The 20,612-nt window shown below is 37.5% G+C and overlaps 1 protein-coding gene and 1 long non-coding RNA gene across 4 annotated transcripts in view; one reads left to right on the forward strand and one right to left on the reverse strand.

The window, feature by feature from the left end:
• rgs3a (regulator of G protein signaling 3a) overlaps positions 1-20,612 on the forward strand; it is a 322,617-nt gene that overhangs the window by 251,757 nt on the left and 50,248 nt on the right. For all 3 annotated transcript variants that reach the window (XM_023960529.2, XM_023960531.2, XM_023960530.2), the window contains one exon: positions 8,588-8,722. In XM_023960529.2, the coding sequence (XP_023816297.2) occupies positions 8,588-8,722 (135 nt within the window). The remainder of the gene's footprint in view (positions 1-8,587; positions 8,723-20,612) is intronic.
• LOC144996660 (uncharacterized) overlaps positions 1-20,612 on the reverse strand; it is a 37,926-nt gene that overhangs the window by 14,488 nt on the left and 2,826 nt on the right. The gene's annotated exons all lie outside the window — the stretch shown is intronic.

The raw sequence follows: 20,612 nt of genomic DNA on the forward strand, positions 1-20,612 counted from the left end.
GGAATTCTAAGATAAGACCCAGCAACACTTTCTCACATTTGCCTATATGTGATACTGTTTGTGTGAATATTCATGTCATGAAAAGAGGATTGTGGTTGCATCCAAGTGCAGGAGACTGGGTTCATTAGATAGGATAATTGTTTAGGGCATAATCTGAAACATGAACTAAGTAAACGGAAATGTGACAAAAAATCACAAACATGGTTGAGAGATAGCAAAAAAAACACTAAAAGAACAGTAAGCATACACAGAATAGCAGCTATGAACTAAATCCTGCTGAGATTATGAATAAAGGGGTGGAGCAAAAACATAACCTTGATAAGTGAACATAATCACCAATCTGATCTAACAAAATAAACATAAATACTAACTAACAGAGGAAATATATATATCTCAACATTAGATGTAGATCATCCCCCTTCATGGACAGCTCCCAGATGCCCTGAAGCAATTACAGACAAACTAGAGCAGGTGAGAGGAGGTGGCCTGAAATAAGGTCACAAAAACACAACAAAAAACCCACCAGTTCTATTCAAAGTTAAAGGAACTCTGGGATCAGAGATATTTAATACAGGTTAGGGGAACACAGTCAAATGGTGCAAAACTAGGTTGGGTGAGACGACTTGACTACACAGGTCAACTCACCTGAAGACCCCCTGAGATTAGGTGTCTGAATATGGAGCATCCCTGAGAACTGTAAGAGCAGACAAGGTGGACGGGCATGGCATAATCAAAATACACTGCAGCACACTTTTCTGGTGCAAAGTGGTCGATTTTACTGTCAATATTTTGCCCACAGTTCTTTGGAATTAAGACAAAAAAAAGGATTCAGTCCTCCACTATGCTTACTCCCTAAAATCTCACATATCTGAACAGTGTTCCCTCATTTATCATGGGGGTTACGTTAAAAAAATAACCTGATATCCCCTTTTCTTAGACAGACATAAGCATTTTCACACTTTTCTTTCTACTTGGAAGTCAAGATCTATATTAATTTGGCAAGCTGCACACATTCTGGACAAGAGAAACACGATTGAGAAGATTGAATAACAATAGTCTACTCTGCCAATCAGTACGCAGAACACAGTGCATGCACAATTGCACTGAAAAGAAATCTGCTAAACACCAAGACCACGAAAGGTGAACCACATTATAGTGAGGAAATTGTGTACATGAATAAAGTCCTAAAAAACTTTGAATGTAGAGATTTGTATGTATTTAATAAATACAGAGGCTTAACTGGAAGAGAATCACATCAGTATATGTGTTTGAGATCGTTGTCTTGCTGAAAGACCCGGCCACGTTTCATCTTCAATGCCCTTTGTAGATTGAAGGAGGTTTTCCCTCAAAATCTGACAATACATGAACCCATTCATTCTTTCCTTTACACCAGGGGTGTCAAACTCCAGGTTTCGAGGGCCAACCTCATGCAGGTTTTTCAGAAATCCTGCCTCATCTGCTGCTGATTACCTGGATCAGGTGTGTTTAGCCAATAAGGAGCTTCAATGGCAGGTTGGTTAAAAACGTGCAGGACACCGGCCCTTGAGGCCTGGAGCTTGACACCTGTGCTTTACACGGATCAGTCGTCCTGGTCCCTTTACTGATAAACATCCCCTAAGCATGATGTTACCACACCCATGCTTTACAGTAGGTATGGTCTTCTTTGGATGCAACTGAGAATGCTTTCTCCTCCAAACACAAGTAGAATTATTACCAAAAAGTTCTATTTTGGTTTCATCTGACTATAGAACATTCTCCCAATCCTCTTCTAGATCATCCAAATGCTCTAGCAAACTTTAGACTGGCCTGTACATGTACTGACTCTAGCAGGGGGACATGCCTGGCTCTGCAGGAATTGAGTCCCTGGCAGCATATTGTATTACTGATTGTAGCCTTTGTTACTTTGGTCCCAGCTCTCCGCAGGTTATATGCTAGGTCCCCCTGTGTAGTTCTGGGATTTTGGTTACAGTTCTTGTGCTCATTTTGGCCCACAGGGTGAGATCTTGTGGAGAGCCCCAGATGGAGGGAGATCATCAGTGATCTTGTATGTCTTCGATTTCCTAATAATTGCTCCCACAGTTGATTTCTTCACACCAAGCTGCTTACCTATTGCAGATTCAGATTCTTCCCAGCCTTGTGCAGTTTAACAACGTTGTTTTGGTTGTCCTTAGACAGCTCTTTGGTATTGCCCATTGTGAAGTTTGGAGTGTGACTGTTTGAGGTTGCAGACAGGTGTTTTTTATACAGATAACAAGTTTAAACAGAAGCTATTAATATAGGTAACGAGTGGCCAGAGGATCATCTTACAGAGGAAGTTACAGGTCTGTGAGTCAGAAATCGTGCTTGTTTGTAGTTGCAATTTTCCACCATCATTTACAAATAAATTCTTTAAGAATCAGAAATGTGATTTTTCTGGATTTTTTGTCTCATTTTGTCCTCATAGTTGAGGTATGCTTATGTTGAAAATTACATGCCTATCTCATCTTTTTAAGTGGGAGCACTTGCACAGTTGATTGCTGACTAAATGCGGCGGCAGTTCAGCTCAGGTGGTAGAGCAGGTCGTCTAACAATCAAAGGGTTGGTGGATCGATCCCCACTCTCCCCAGCCAGCCGTCGCGCCCCAAGCGCGGCCAATCTTCAGCTCACCACTCCCCCCAGAGGATGGGTCAAAATGCTGAGAAGAATTTCCCTATTGTGGGATACCTAAAGTATGTAGTTAGTAATAATTATTATTATTAATTACGTAATTGCCCCTCTGTCCTAAAAAGCATATTATTTAATATCTGCACGAAAACATTGAGACAATCTATAAGAGGTTTGGCTATTATAGTACATTATGAATACAATCATATAAAACATGCATATTAGTATGAATGTTCTGAATTATTGTTAATTATTATCTGAATTAATAAGACAATCCCACAGTGGTTTGGCTCATATGTGAGACATGGCTACTCACATGGTGACTGTCACATGCGCCAATGACGGTGAGCAATGAGCTCCGGAAAATTTCTACTGGTACTCCACACAGTAAAAGGAACAATATAAAACAAAAAAACAATCCAACAGTGACTGTACACTTCTATGGCTGCTGATTTCTTCTGAGATGTTTTTCAACGTCCATGTCTGCATGTTAATTCCTCAATCAATTTTCTAGCAACACTACTAATCAACAAAATAAACATAGATTAAGCTAATACCTCAAGTGTCTCATCTGTTTCGTGTTTTACAAAAGAAACAATTACACTTTTTTTTAAGAGCAAGTGATATAATTAAACAAAATACTGCTGTGACTGAAGCCATTCAAAGCTGAGCTTTGGCAGTTAAGGTGAGCCGTACCGACAGCAGTTACACTGAAAACTCATCTGCCAGATGGCTCAGGAGGAGGGCTTTAACCATGTAGCACTTTAATCAATCTGATTAAGGGGAAATGCTGTCTGTATTTTTAGCTACTACATTGCAGACCAGCGGTCATTCATTGAATTTGGTTTCATTAGCTCTTATGTTTATCTCTCGCAGGGGTGGGTTTATAAATGGGGGGAAGAGGGGGCTAATGTAGGAGCTACATTATAGCAACCATTAGCTGTTCTTAAGTTAATCTAGTTTCCTTATTCTATATTTTTTGAAAAAAAAAAACATTTAGTCACTGTTATTCCATGGGTAAAAGCTTTATTTGTGAACCATTGTGACCATGAAAACCCAGACAGTTGAGCTTTTTGTTTTACAGGAAATGTTGAGTTGTTTCTGTTGCTGCAGCCGGAGCTGCGGTCTATATATTAAATCAATCTATCTATCCAATCAGAATAAGCAACATGACAGAAAATTAAAGGTATAAAAGATCCCCCAAGGATCAGGTGTCAGAAAATCCAATAAAAATGTTTCTTCACATGTGAAATCTGAAATTATACTTTGCTTAGTCTGCTTCTGTTTCAGTCTGGTAATTTTTTTGTATCTTCTCTTTCTTCTTACTGAATGATAAGAAACCATTTATCTGAACACATAAGTACTACTAGCTTGTCAAAATAAATCAAAATAATGTACAAAAGTCTGAAATAGTAAATCACTAATAATTAATTTGAGCAGACACAGGAAACAGGAAAACAATGACATAAAAACTAAGAAAGTTTAGGTACCTGAGCAATAGGCAATGTTTTTTTAGATTTTTAAGTTCCCACTCCAATCATCTTTCAAACTATTTTAAAAGTGTTCAAAGTGGTCTTTTAATTACAAAATTAGAAAAAAAAGCCTATGTCATTTTCTAGGACATAGTTTCTGTACAGTGGCAGTAGTTCATTGGAGATTCACCTCTGCATTGTGGGTGGGACTGTTGACGTGGAGTAAACCTCCACTCTTTTCCCATCATCCCTTTATTTACACTAGTTAGCTTACAGTCCCTTACAACCCTAACCTAATATTACCGGTCCAACAAAAGTGGTGAGCAATATTGGAGCTATCCAGGCGTACAGTTTTGAGCCAAATGTCATCTCAGAAAAGGAAAACAAAGACCTACATGGATCTAGTCGTCTACAAGTGGATGCATCAGAATAGGGTGGAGCCGGGAGCTTGTGGCTCGCCGACTGTAACACCTACAGTATGTCACTGCCACAGGCTTTTTCCAACTGGATTTTGGATTTTGTCATGATTCCCAACAATCTGAATAAATAAATACTCAGAAATGCAGTTTTAAGCTTAATTTTCTTTGTATATATTCTTCATCAACAGACAAATTGCACAGTAACATGTTAAAGACACCAAACATACAATTTTCCTTGGATTGGGTCTTTAAAAATGGCATCACACTTTTGGAGCATCACTCACAATAAAAGTGCAATTTAGAAGAAAATGCCAGTTTTAACTTTGCAAGGCAGTACTGTTGGTGTGTTTCATATTGACACTGCTAGGACTGTGTAAACGCACGCACAGACACACTTCCTCTCTTTGACAGATTAGGGATGTGAGCCTCCATGCTGCTCTGGGACCCGTGCCCCATTGTGACTCACTGCCCCAGCTGGTTGTCTGCTTGCTTTTATTTTTGAATCATGATATCCTCTAAATATGGGGCTGCAGTGTACTTGAATTCAGACAGTGTGGAGAATGCAAAACTGGGCGGGGTGTATGTAAGTGATTGATGGTGCTTGTGGGAAAGAGAACTATTTTGCACATATGTGTCTTTCCTTTTCTTTTTGTTTCCTAAAGTGGGACAGTGGGACTGAAAAACCTGACCATATTTGGCTGTGTTTTCTGAAATGTCTGGCATTGTTAGTTTGTTGCTCATCACAAACAGGAGGAAGAGATGTAGAAAAGAAAAACGGAGAAATTATATTTTAAGAAGATTCACATCCAGCTCCACCAAAAAGAACGTATTATGAGCACATTTGACGATAAAAGATGCCATTACTAATATAATGGGATTAAAGCTTTCATTGGGGTGAATTGGGGCTTATAAACAGATTTTTTTCTATCAATAAAAGGAGGTAGATGACTCAGTTTTGTATCCTCTAATGACACAGTCCTTTGCTCTTTAGAGAAAACAGAATGATCCAGCTTGAATAAAGTGTATGTTTCACTACTCACTTTTCTGACCTTTTGCAACGTTGTAAAGGTTAGTTATTTAAATAAGAACTCAAAATACGCTTGGATAGAAATAAGACTCCTTCAAAAAGAGCAACATGATATTGGTTTGCCCAGAGGCCAGCTGTTTGTGTGTGTGTTCAAGTATTATAGCCTTTGTTACAGATATATAGACTCAATTCCGTGCAAATGATGGATATAAAAGAACATCAGCATTGATTTCTGTCTGCTCTGAAAAAGAACCTATTTCATCATCTCATGCTGCGGCGGAATAGTCAAGCACAGGATCATAAAGGCTTTTTACAACATACCAAAAAAGATGCTCCTTTGTTTTTATCTCTATTTTTGTTCTGCAAAGAAATATGTTTTTATTCTTATCTCTTTTTTCTTGCTTCATGTTGAAAAAACACATCTACCCGTGTGCTGTCATTTACCAACAGCTTTCAATCATCACTTCTGCTACTACTTCAGCGTTTCACTGCTCTTTTTCCTTGCATCAGCCTCACTGACTATGATTTGGCTCTGAATGCTTTACACTTTGGGCCACTGAATCCCTCAACTGCACAACACCACTCCCCAGCAACACAGCGCTTGAAAGAGGCAGTTCAAGACACTGATACTATTATAGCCAGGCAAGTAAAAGCCTTTGCTGTCACAAAGCAACTAAACTTGCGACATGACTCACCACTAACCAGGGTAGTGAGTGTTAATAAAAGCCCCACGGACTTGAGTCAATCTCTGAAGACTTGTACAAAACGGAAACAACCTATTTATAGCTCTACTCCTGTCCAAAAATGCCAGGATAAATGTTTTTCCATGACACTAGTGGAAACGGAGCATTACAGGAAGTTGAAAAGACTGCAAAATGTTGTTAGGAAATTGGAGAAAATGTTATTAGGCATGAATAAATTCTACCACATCGACTGGTTTAGAACATATATTATTTAACTTTGTTGTGATGTAAATGATTATCATGCTTGGTCTTCAGTTAATATCTGCACATTGTTGTACATCTGTAGAACCAAGCAAAATGAAATAAAAAAACGCATTGTATGACAGAAATTAATACAGAAGATGCGCAGAAGACAGCTATTCAAAAAGGACATTAATTAATTCAGGAAAAGAACATCAAACTGTTGGAAAATTGCTAAAGAAACTACATATGTGAATACGTCTAAGCAGTTGTTTGCCAATTTAAGATGCTTTAAGACCAAAGGGTAACTCCTAACTGGTTAATCATTCTTTATGTAGTCCATGTAGATCGTTATGCTGGACTGAGCTACTTCATTGTTAAATCATCAAATTTAACAGCAGAAAATCATTTTGAAAACATGTGTATGTCTTTTAGAATAAAAAACCCATAAAAACTGTATCTTCATTTGAAAATGAGCACCATCTTGTTACATAAAGCCTGTAGGATCCTGAGACTGGAAGTCATTAAACAGCGAGCTGAGCACACGGAGCATCCTCTAAAGATCTGTTACTTCGATGATTGATTCTGTTCCTGAAGAGACAACCACAATAACAACTAATGAAGGCATGACTTTTTAAGTGTTACAAAATAACATGTATTTCTGCAGAAATGATAGCCAGCTGGGACTAACTAATTGTTACTTCCCGATTAACAGATTTTGAACCATCAAGACAAAATTCTGTATTATTCCATAAAGTTTGATACACAGAATGGCCTTTTCACACCACAGTTGCACGTCTGAGTACTTAGCTGCCGTTACTAATCGCACAAGATCAACAGCTAAAGGTTTTTCCAAATTGAATCAAGCATGAACAGTGAAGCCAATCAAATGCTAACTAATAAAGTCAGAGTTGCGCCATTAATAACTTATAAAAATGGGGCCTCATTAGAGTTGTGCATGGATAAATGCTCTCCCATTACTGTTAGAGGCTAATGACGTCATCCAGAAAACTGTTACTTGATGGCACTGCTGTTAAAATTGGTTCCAGAAGTTATTGAATAATTTACTTAGGGTAATTTGTTTTCCACAGACGGTTTCTAAAATTTCTCTAGACTTTTATTGAATAAATTTTGGCAGAAAATGTCATGTGTTCTTGATCTGGGTTAGCATTAACTGGCCTAAAGGTCTGATAAGAACCTGATTATTTCTTAATGTAGAAGAGGAGAAAGGGCTACTGTTCCGCTTTGTTTTTGTTGTTGTTATTTTAGTCTTCTTTTAGTGGAGAAAGTCTGGCAGCTGATGAGGAGGAAACTGCACAAAAATATAACACATTAGCTAAAATGCATCTATTATAATTTATTTTCCTAAAATGTTAGGCTGAATTTGAAAACACTCCTGCACTTAGTCAACATTTTCACTGTTATGTTTTTTTTTTTTTTTTTTTGACAAGATCTGCTTTTTGTCCACAAAGAATGGCTTGAATTATAGCCAAAAAAAAAAAAAAATGGGTCCATTAATTCCCAACAGATGTAATCTAAACATCAGTAACATCAGACAACAAGCAGTCTGGGGATGTATTGGAGATGGCAGAGGAGAATATTTGTCCCCCTTGTGTGAAAAGCTTTTTTGGCCGGTCTCTGCCAACTACTAACCAGTTTAACTCTGGCTGTCAGATGTTCTTTCACATGTTTTCCAAAGGGATATTTTGATTTTTACACTATGAAAGTCGATGTGGTTTCTCATTTGGCTGTGTAATCCTTTTGTCGGCATATCAGCCACTTCCTATAGGGGACACTGAACATTATTTGGTTTCACCACAGTAAGCATTTTGTAGTTTTGATCGTTTTACTGGGCTGTGCTACTTAATAGATTGTTGTTAGAACAAATTGTGATTAAAAATCAAGATATGTTTAGTAAATTGGTGCCTCGTATCAATGTTTTGAGTTATTAATAGTGAAACTGTAATCTATGTTCAATGTGCCCTCAATCCCAATACAGAAGTCCTTTTTTCTTTTTTTTCTTCTTCAAGTGATACCTAATTGCCTACTATCTTTCCCTCCACCCCTTTTTGCTCCACTCTTTCTCCCTCTGTCTCTCTCTAGAAGTGTGACTGCCTGCTCAGCCTGGAAGCCTATTCAGCAGACCAGAAGCACCGTGTATGTCAGTGCCTGAAGGACAACATTGACAAGCAGCTTCAGCTTCACAGGAGGGAGCCTCTCGTTTCGCATTTTGAGCAGGTATGACACACAGATGCACACATTTAGGAGCCTTTCCAGTTTCATCTGCAGCCAAAGAGGAATCAGTGAGCACATGGAAACATGGGAATGCATATATTTGTGCACACCCTCATCACAGATGCCCCGTGAACGTCACACACTTCCCACCTTATACTGTCAGTATGATGAAACTCGAACAGTTCATGGTTTTATAATCTCAGGATTTGTTTCAGGTTCTCAAGCTAGGTAGTTGCTGCATTGAAGTTGCCCTGCTTAAGTGAGTGTCACAGCTTTAGTTGGTGCCAGCTCTGTGTAATTGAATCCTTTCTTGGCTTTGTTGAGTTGGTAAGAATATCCTTGCTGCAAAAAGGTGTTAAAAAATCCCCAAAGGCTCAAGTTTTTCTGACATTTCTTCATGTGTGTTGCCTTACAATTTATGCACAAAGAAAAATGTTATTATTATTCTGTAATATAATTCAGTTGTTCTGTTTTGTTTTGTTTTTTTCTGTTTGTTTCTCCTCCAATTCCCCGCTTATAGTACGATTCTCGCTCGTTTTCTGACTTGATTCCGGAAAACAATGCCGAAAGCTTCACATCAAGCTTTTTTTCCCTCATTCTGTAGTTTGTTTCTGTAACACTGCAGAAAATGCAGTCTTTGTATGGCAGATTTTGACATTGTGGTTGATGTAGTAAGATCTTAATTAAGACATGCTTACTGGGATCTAACCATAAAAACTACACCAGAAATAAGCTTGATTGTCTAAATTCACAGGAGGAATTGATTAAGAAACCCCAAGTGTGTGAGCAATTTTAAAACTTTATTGACAAACCAAATATAGCTCCATTAAATGACTGTAACCAAGGTTAAAGTGCCCTGTTACCTTCAGTTGCTCTGACTTAAAATGCTGGCACACTAAAAGTGAACTCCAGTTCTTTTTTTATCAGACATTTTAACGTTTTTCCTTTCATAATATGAATAAACTCATGCGTAAATTCTCAAAAATAAAGTTTAGCTTTCACCTAGATAAATAGATTATTGCCTTATGCAGCATTTCCCATTGTTAGGATTGATGCATAGATTTATTTGTAATGTATAATAGTTAACATTTTATGAGATCACATATGCTCTGCCTCACTTACTTTAAACACCAATCTAATTTTACTTTTTTTATTTTCTTCCATTTTGCCTTTTTCTGTATTCAGTGAGCAGAAAAAAGATCCCATTTAGTTTCCATTTGGTTTGGGTTTTGCTGAAAGATGTTTAAAAGGGATAAATGGTCTTGAATGGATGAGACACCTTCTGTACATTAGGACTTTATTTTACCAGTGCATAAAAGAAAAAAAAAAGACTGGAAAAGATGGGTAAGCTGGCAGTCTTTTCATCCCATTTTCTTTGCATATGAGAATAATTAACTAAATATTCAGTAGGTGTGTTTGTTAATGCATCTTTTGATGCTTTCTGCTTCTTCTGGGATTCAGGAGTCTTCCTTGTTTAAAATACAACACTACTTTGAGTAGCAAATTGGAGCAATTTGGACACTTTTTTTTAAATAAAGGGAAGAAAACCATATTTTTTTTACTGCAGGAGTTTATTAAAATAGGTTACAGAGTTACACAGCAACATTATTGACTTTGGACATGTGCTACATATTTGATGCTTGTGTGCACCCATGATCAAAGGCAGTTAGGTGCATCCTACTGAATACCAGAAAACATTTAGAGGCACAGCAGTGTTCTGTGGAATCAATAACCAAACAGGTTGGTATGCATTCTGAGCCACGAAAATCAATCTTATTTAAGCAAATTCTATTGACAGACTGGTTTGTGCTTCTGCACAGAAATAGGGCAGCGATGTTACATTATGATGGTAAGCTCTTTTGGTAATTTGAACTGCTTGTCAAACTCGGTAAAACAGAATAATTTTAGAAAAATGCCAATGTGCCTTTTTTAAATTAAATACACATTCAGATCTGGATGCTGAACTTATAGCATTTACAGTTTTATTCCTTAAAAATTTGTAGCGTTACATTAGCTAAATGTATTCAGAGAGACTGTTAATAAAAGCAGACTTAATTAAAGTCCCACTTTGATCATTTTTTAAAGCTATTTTCAAAGAGTTTCTAGTGATCTATTAAATGTGATCATGCCAGTTTTAGCCAAAAATCAAAAGAACTGTGTTGTCTTCTATGACATAGTTTCTGCACAGCGGCAGTCATTAGAAATTTGCCTTTGAGTTGTGGGCAAGACTGCTGGCACAGAGTAAACTGGCCCACTTTCGATCATGTATCTGTTTACACTCTCTCCCTTTAGCTTACAGCCAGCCCCTCAGAAACCCCAACTTAACTTTACTGGTGCAACAAAAGGGACGAGCAACATTAGAGCTACCCAGCTTTACAGTTTGGAGCCAGATATCAGCTCAGACAAAGAAAACAAAGAATCTAGTCGTCCACAAGTAGATACATCAAATTGGAGTTGAGCAGGGAGCTTGTGGCTTGTCTTTCTAGCTTCTACGTCACACCTTAAATTGCATTTTTCATCTGCTCCTGATTTACAATGTTTGGAATAAAGTACTCTGAATTGTAATTTTAAGATCAATTTTCTTTATAAATGTCCTTGATCATGACAAAAAAACCACCAAAACATGTTAAAAGCACAAACCCCCCCAAGTTTTATTGGAGTGAGTCTTTAAATTAACTGTAGATAAGCAGGGATTTATAGCACAAATGAAACTGTAGAGCACATTTTTGCGTTCCTACTTTATAGTAGTTGACTAAACAGTAGGAGAAAGAAATTCAGAAATACCTCCATGAGAGAGGCTTCAAGTTCCAAATTGCCTCTAAATATTTATTAACATCTAGTTTGTTATGAGAACTAAGCTTGGAATTTTCGCAACTCTTCCTGTGACACAGCGTTGATGCAAAGTATTGATGTACCTTTTTCCAGAAATATTGTAAAATTTGCAGTGTTTTAATGTCAATCTTCCTCCAACAGCTAATTGTATGTGTTTTTTTTTTATAAACAATGATAATCCTTCTTTTTCCCTCTGTGGTTATTGGGGTTATTGGGATATTTTTGTAATCCCAACATTAGAAATCTAGAAGCTGTCCTGAAGGCAAGGGAATGCGTGCTTAATCATAACACTTCGTGTCCTGATAAATTAGTTCACTTTTGATTGCATTTCTCCAGAGTACCTTAGAGGCAAACTGTTTTTGTTCAGTCACCTCCATTTATGTTTAATTATGCATAAATTAGCCATAAGACAGTTGAGGGAAAAGTCGATGTATATTTTTTTCTCTTAGACACTTTACAAGTAAAGCGAATTTTTATATTAAACAATTCTTCAAATTAGAAATATCCTTGGGGTAGCTTAACTTTTGAAGATGAAAGGAGGACATGCTCCCAAAGATAGACGTGTGCCGACGCACAAGAGTCAGATACAGAGATAAGATTGTGTTTAACTCAAAATACCTACAATTTAGGTCAATCCAAAATGTGGAAATGTCATATTTAATGACTTCAAAGACATTTACGTTATACATCTAAATGGGGAAAAAAAGTAGCCCACTTATTCTTACTGGTTAAGTGTAGAGGTTAAAGCGTTTTAAAGGTAGAAAAAACACATATAGGTCAGCATAATTTATTTATGCCAAATGTTATTGTTGTTACTACACCAGCATTTATTTATTGAACATATGGCTATATAAGCTGTGTTTCTTTTACATTTCTGACAGTGAGCCGTGCAATGGATCTGAAAAGCCCACTGATTCATGTTTTTCTTTGTAACAAAACTGTGCTGTTCCCCCTTGTCATATTCTAAGATGAGTAAATCCACTAAACTGAGGCATGCGCCTCACTGAGGAGTTATGCTGCAGTGTGCAAAGAAGGCAGAATCCACCTTCAGGAGGCTAAACAGACTCCATTCTGGTTCTATTTTATTTATTTTTCATTCAAGTTTTTAGCTCATTGCTTCACAGTGTTGATGTCAGAAGCTGCCCTACTTTCTCCAGTCACAAATCATTCTTTTTGTGAAAATTTGGACTCCGTCCCCACTTCACTTGGACGCTTTTTAATAGTTAAGTAGCTGAAAGAGTGGAGCATCATGGGGGATTTGCCTATTTTTGTCTGGTGCAGAGCTTTTTTTTTTCTTGTAAACCCATGTTAGACAGAAGATTGTACAACAATTTGATGACCAACTTTAGCTTATTGCCAGTTGTAACTTTGTTAAACACATCTAATGCTTTATGTGAAAGCTCTAAAAAATATGTAGTCTCTGTACATATTTATCTTGCATGTGTTTTGATTTTTTTTTCACTATTTGACACCCCATTCTTTCTGTATCACCCCTCTTGCCTCAAGAAAACATTGTATCATACCACCATGTATTGCATCTCTAGCAACTTTTATTTAAAAGTGTGAATTTAGGCAACAGAATTTCTTAACATCAATAAAATCATAATAAGTAATTTAAGATTTTTTTTTTATTATTTTGATCCCAAATCTTTGCATGCAATCAGTCTTTATGTTTTACATGTATTCTTGAAAAAGGAAAAATTAGTTACTAAGAAGAACTTTGGATCAGCCCGATTTAGTACCTCACTGATAGAAATGTAGCTTTCCACTGGTCCTCTTCAAGCTTGGTGCTTTGGTGCCTGTCTACATCTTTTTATACATCTAACTAAAACTCAGCTTTATTTGTTTTTTTTGTGCAAGTACTGTTAGAATGGCTCTGACTGTCAATTCAAAAACATAAAGTTAACTTTATGGTAAGTGGACAGTTGTAATAATTGAGATAAAAATCATTATTCATCATTATTATTTACAGCAGATTTACTCAATTTACCCCCCAAAACATGTATAGGAATGTGTTCCACTTAATTAGGAGTTCTGAGGATGCAATGAGTGCAAAGCTACCTCTTGTGTTGAAGGACATCATTACAGAAATCTAAGAGGCAAAAATGTTAATTAACTTTTTTTGTGTTTTTTTTTCTTGTTTTAATCGCACATGAAAACTTGGCCTTCTAGAGTGGTGTCCCACAGCCATTATAAGTCTCCTGGAAAGCTTTTGGTGGGTTTTTTGTCTGGGCTACAACAGGCATTAAGCTGATGGAAACACACTTTTGCACAGATGCACGTGCACCACTCAAATAGGATTGTAAGCAGCCGTAGTTGTTAGGAAATTCACGACACGCACACAGAATTAATGTTTTATGTACAATTCTATCTTTGATTGATCAAAAGAGGAAAGCAAAGTATTTACTGTTCAAGTCCCATAATGCACACCACCAGACAGTTTTATAAGATGCGGTCGGTAAAATGACTGCTAATGAACAACGCATGCCCTGCTGAGGTTTTTTAATGCTGCTTGTTCCATTCTCTTCTCATTTTACATTTATGAGAATCTGTTTTAGCTGCGGAAGTGGTAATAATGCAAGATTTGTGTTGGAGGAAGCAGTGACGTTGTGTGACAACGGCCCCTCTTTCATTTTGTCCCTGTGGATCCCTTTCTCAGAACATGCAAAACTATCGATTCATAATTAAGTTAACTTAAGTGATGGCAGCTTCTGCTTCCATTCTTCTTCCACCTCACCTCTCCGCCCAAGGCAAGCCTGCGTTCAGGCAAAAACCTATAACTATAAATATGGGGCAGATAAGGGTAGCTGTGTGTGTTAGCTGCACCTCTCACCCCTGGGGCACACTGGATTTTTAAGCTGTGGCACAAAATAATAGGCATAAAAAATATACTACTTGTTCCAGTTCAGTGAACGATTCCTTCAACTAAAAAAAGATAACTTTTTTTAGGTCACATTCCTCATGAAATAGTTTGAGGCTGCGCACAGAGTGGCAGCATCACAGTAGCATCAGCTGTTATCCTACACTCAGTACTAGCTAAAGCTCTATCTCATTTTTCAGTTTAGCTAAAAAGTCAACAAGTCGATCGTTTTGAAAGATCCACTTTGATCATTTTATTCTCTATTTTAAGAGCTTTCCCAGTGATCTTTTAATTATTAACATGGTGTTTTAGTCAAAAAAAAAAACTTCTGTAATTTTCTAGGACATAGTTTCTGCAGAGCAGCAGTAATTCATTTGAAATTTGCCTCTATGGGGGCGGGACTGTTGGCGCGCAGCAACCCCAACCCCTTCCCCTCGCTGTTGCTAAGAGCTCTCTGATTAAGTGGAGATGGGAGCTTTTAACCCGCTCAGCGTATTTTTTACATCACAAACTAGCTCTTTTTCGACATTTCTTTTCGTCTACTTCTGATTCACATATGTATAAAGAAATACACAGAAATGCAATTTTGAGCTTAATTTTCGTAAAATATATCCTCCATCATCTGAAAAATGCCACAGGAACATATTATAAACAGCAACATGATTCTCATTGGAGTTGGTCTTTTAAAAGAATTTGAGCAATAAAGTCAAAATTTGATTCATTTTTTCAAATTTGATGATTTGATGGTAGCCCAGGTGCAGAATTAGATTTATTGAAATGGCAGGTTAGCCAGCAGAATGTTGTTTCAGAATATTGTTTTTCCTGTAAAAATGAAAGGTTTAGGGCCTCAAATTGTTTCTGCTTGGTGCTAACAGTTGTCCTTCCTGTACGAATCCCCTTCAGTGTATGTTTACAGTATGAAATGCCTGATATGGAGAGACTGATGGGATCTTCTGTGGCACATGCTCTTCTAATCACAATGCCTCTTGCTCTTGTTGATTCTCTGCAGTGAAGCTGTTTCCCCTTCACTGTTTCTAATTAGACATGGATGGATTCTGTTTGTCTTCTCTATGCTCATCACCTCAGACACACACACACACACACACACACACACACACACACACACACACACACACACACACACACACACACAACAGTCACATTGCATGCTATTCCTGGCATGCCTTCATTTGACATCCAGATTTCAAACTTGTTCATTCAAACGATGCAAATGTGGGCAGCGTTTCTGAAATGTCTCATATGTCGGAGCCAGTCTGCCACTTACCTTTTGCATATATGAGAATTCTACTTTTAAACCAAGGTTGCTGATGTGCCAACAAAGTTGGTCTTGAAATGACTTAAGTACTGGCTAAAATGTGTCCTTTAGTTTCACTTTTGTGTAATTGCTTTTTTTACAAGATTTTATTTTTCTTAATTTTATAATTTCGTTTCTTGAATCCGATTAACTTGTTTGGCAGTTTTAGACTAATGAGTTACCATAAGGTTATTTTGGATTTGACTTAAAAACCAAAATGAATGTTTATTATAACTGCTAATTAATTTATTAAAGCAGTGTGTTATCATTAAAATTAAAATCTTTTTCATTTTTTGCTGGGCTGCAGATTAGCTCAGGAGGTAGAGCAGGTCGTCCAACAACCAAAGGGTTGGCGAATCAGCCAGCTGTCGCCCAAGCGTGGCTAGTCTGCAGCTCACCGCTCCCCCCAGGGGATTGGTCAAAATGCAGAGAAGAATTTCCCCATTGTGGGATAAATAAAGTATCTATTATTTATTTATTTATTTATTTATTTACTTTAAATTTATCTTGAAATCTTCAAAGTAAAAACAAATGAGCCCAAAGCAGAACAATTCTATGAACCTGACCTTGTTTTTTATCCACTACCTGTTGCTGTTTCTGTTTTTGAATAAATGGGAAACAAATATTTTCTCAGATATTTGCAATTTCAGTTCAAAGCAAATTCAGAGTCTGACCTTCCTTTGAATGAAGTCTGCCAGTAATTTAAGGACACATTTTCTTTAATTTATCTCTTTATTTATATTACAATCCACAGCTGATAACTTCAAAGCCTCTACAGAAAAGCAAAAAAATGAAAAATGTATTTAAGGACGCCCAAGATTAAAGCTCATCTAACCTCCTGTTTGTCTAAATCTCCCGTTTCTCTTTTTTGGGTTTCATCTTCCTCCTTTTTCCCCGTCTTTGTTAGAGCTCAAGCTTATCACATTTTATTGCTGCATTGAGCTAAAACTCTGCATTCTTCCTATTCTACCACCAATCTCCCTCTGCCTTGTTCCCTGCTTCTATCATCATTTACCCTTCTCTTGGTTGGTCAGTCATACACTTACACAGGGATGAAGGACGTTAAACATTACAGTCAATTTTAGTGGAACAATTCCTTTAACTTTTTTTAGTTTAGGAATCAATGATTTCCCTTTTTGGTGAACGGTGGTTGGCTTCATTTTAGCTCACCCTCACTCGTTTGTGGCTGGGTTGTATTACACCAGTGCATCAGCACAGGAGGCTTTGTAAATAAGAGCCTCATTCCAAAGAAGGTAATGCAGAGCATGAAGCCCCTTCCCTTTTGTTTTTAATTATGCACATTCTTTGCTCTGAAAAGTGACGTCAGCTCCACAAGGCATGTAATGATGCAGTGATAAGGGTTTTAACTCAAACAGAAAAAAATAAATAAATTGATAACCTCAAATGTTTGATTGCCTTAGTGAGGACTTTAGAAAGCCGTTAAAATGTGGCAAGCACAAAAACACAAAAGAAAGCATTTGCCTTTAGTTGATATTCTACTTTTGAGATGGAACTTATTACTTTATGCATCACCCGAATGAATACCTTCGCCTGCAGACAGAAAGGCAGACAGGCGTCTGTGCAATGTAATTGACAGTGTTTCTAATAGCTATTTATGAAGTCCATTATATATTAGCACATGATATGATTAGATAAGCCCTGATGAATAGCTTACATGACTCCCTTCAGGTCTAAAGCAGACACATGGTCAGTGTATAACAGATCAGGCCTTTGTGTGTGTGTGTGTGTGTGTGTGTGTGTCTCATTAGGTGTGAAAGACACAGCCCTTAACATCCTGCTCTTTGATAGGTTTCGAATCGGGGCTTTGATTGCAACAGAGCAAGTTCTAAAAATAGCAGGTAGGGAAGAAAAGGGGGAAGAGATAGAAGTGCAGGCTGAGAGAAGGAGGTGATGAAGGACAGTGGCTGCTTTGGTTTTCCAAAGAGTTGGTTGCATTTGGTCCATTTCATCACCCCTGTGACGTTTGTGATACATCACATTTTTCGCAGCTCCTCCTTTCACAACTCTGTCTCTCCCCCTCCCCTTTTTCCATCTGTTATTCTTTTGCCCTCTCCTCAACCAAATCCTTCTTCATCCCCTCTTTTCCTTCTATCCACCTCTTCCCTGTCTCCCGCACACACGTTGGCATGCATGCTATCACCGAGCTGGGGCAGAGGGAGCAACAACACAGAGGAGGAAGAGCAGTGTAAGGGAAAAAGGAGATTCTTGGGTTTCAAGTGTGTTCGGTGAAAGGAAGCTTTCTTCTCCTGTCTCTGGTGCTTCCAGCACTATTAACAGACTATCATCACTGAAAGCAAGCAAATGCCGGTATCTAAGGTAACTTGTCTTTCTGTATTTTTCTCATGAAGGTAAACTCTTCCTGGGACTTTTGACTTTAGTATTTGACATTTGATATTTTAATGATTATACAGTCTATCAAATTGCTTTATTTCCTCTTTAAACATGTTACAAAAACAGCAGAGTTTCTGTTAATGCTAACTCAAGAAAAACTGTCCTTTCATTTTTTTCTCTTGAGGATTCTGTATTTTACATCTCTTACCATTAAGTTTATCCAGGCCATCTCAGACTGGGAATTGTCTTCTCTCATGTTTTTGCACAGTACGGAGAATTAACAATGACGAATCCAACGATCAACCTCGATCGATGGTTGATCCTCGATCAACCAACAATCTTTTACCAAGTATTGAGCTGTTATTACTAGAATGGATAAAACCCTTTTTGTTGAGCTACAACACCCGAAATAGTTTTTTTGGGATAGAAAATCGTAGATCAGTTTAATATGTGCGGAGGCTGTAAGTGTTTTTGTAGGATGGTAAAAGCAATGGGTGGTAAATGAATGGGAGTGTTAGTGTCTCAGTTTGCGTAAAATACATCAAATGCATTCTTTTATATTCAATTATGCTACATTTATATTTCAAAACAAATCTAATACCATTTTTACTGTTTAATGAGGTCGTTCTCATACGGAATGTCAGATAATGTATTTATTTGACCCCAAAAACTGTGGCGGGGCAACTGAAGGTCTAGACTGTCAAAAGTGTTACAGTTACGGTGCCTCAGGAGATTGCATGGTTGCACTGAGACACACCAATTTGTTGCATGTCAATCACTTGTCTGCTTCTAGAGTCCCTTCATAAAAACGTTCATTCATCCATCCATCCATCCATCCATCCATCCATCCATCCATCCATCCATCCATCCATCCATCCATCCATCCATCCATCCATCCATCCATCCATCCATCCATCCATCCATCCATCCATCCATTTTCCAAAAACGTATCCTGCTTAATCCTTTTGGGGTCACAGGGCTACTGGAGCCTATCCCAGCCTTTACATGCAAAGCTAGGTTCACCCTGGACCGGTCGACACTCCGCCATATAATTACACACACTGACATTAACATTGAAAATTAAAAAAAATGAAGTTATTGATGACATAAAAAACCTTTCCAAGACAAGATTGTTTAAGTTTTTTTCTAACACTTATTTACCTCAGACAACATGCACTTTGATTTTGTTTCATAGTCAATAAATATGTAAATCAACAAGTATTTTCATTTAAAACTAAACAATTAAATATTTTTATATTTGGTATAAGAAGCACATGGGGAAAAGTGTATGTCTTCACAAATGTATTTTGAAAAAAATGGTTAATCCTTTTGGTTTTTTAGGCCCCTGACAAATGGTGAGTTAACTGAACCTTAATCTTTCAAAAAATGTTCAAGTATAATTTGTAAATGTAAATGTTATTAAATATGATCCGTAAAAATATATCTCTGAAAACTCTCAAAAACCAACAGGATTGAACAGTGTTTTGTCAAGGGAATGTTTTTGAATGTTCTTTTGACATTTATGCTGCAGACGAAGGCTTTTAGAGTCTGAAATACAGTTAATGTTTTCTGTTTCCCCCCACTTTGCCTTGTAGCTGCCTGGGTTGACCTCAGGGTTAAACTTGTTGGAATGTCCACTCCTGTGAAGATTAGCAGCAGGCTTGAATGTTTTCCATTTTTGAGTAATCTTTCTAATTTTGGAAGGATGTGCTCCAGCATGTTCGGAAGCAGCTTTAAAATGTTGCTTTCACACTGGTGGCAGCAGCCATTGTTCCTCTCCGGGTATTGATTGTATTTTCTTCGCCATTGTGTCACACACAAATGAATGTTTCGGATCAGTGAACTGTAATAAACTGAACAGCAGAGGTGATCACACTTCTTTAAGATCCACTCCAATCATCTTTTGATCTACTTTAAAAGCATTGTCAGTGTTCTTTTAATCATGATTATGCCGTTTTTAGCCAAAATCAATAAAACCTGTCATTTTCTAGGACATAATTTCTGCAGAGCTGCAGGAGTTCATCAGAAATTTGCCTCTTAGTTATGGGCGGGACTGTTGCTGTGAAGTAAGCTTGCTCTCTCTTCCCATCATCCCTTTGTTTAGACTTTCTCCTACTGGTTTACAGCCCCTGGCACTCCCAATTTACATTAGCGGTGAAACAAAAATGGCAAACAATGTTGGAGCAACCTAGTCGTACAGTTTTGAGCCAGATGCCAGCTTGGACGAGGAAAACAAAGACACAAACATGGATTTAGTCGTCTACAAGGAAATGCAATAATGATACAGCAGAGCTGGGAGCTTGTGGCCTGCGATTGTAGATTTTACATAACAACAACAATCTTTTTCAAACTGCATTTTTTCTACTGCTCCTGCCAGATTCACAACAATTTGAACAAAGAAATACTAAGAAATGCAATTTTAGGCTTAATTTTCTTTATGTATGTCCTCCATCTTCAAAAAAATACCACAAGCACATGATAAAAATACCAAAAACACGATTTTTATCTGAGTGGGTCTTTAAAATCACAATGGT

Source organism: Oryzias latipes, chromosome 12, assembly GCF_053564925.1.
Source record: "Oryzias latipes strain Hd-rR chromosome 12, Olatipes_Hd-rR_3.1".
Taxonomy (NCBI): domain Eukaryota; kingdom Metazoa; phylum Chordata; class Actinopteri; order Beloniformes; family Adrianichthyidae; genus Oryzias; species Oryzias latipes.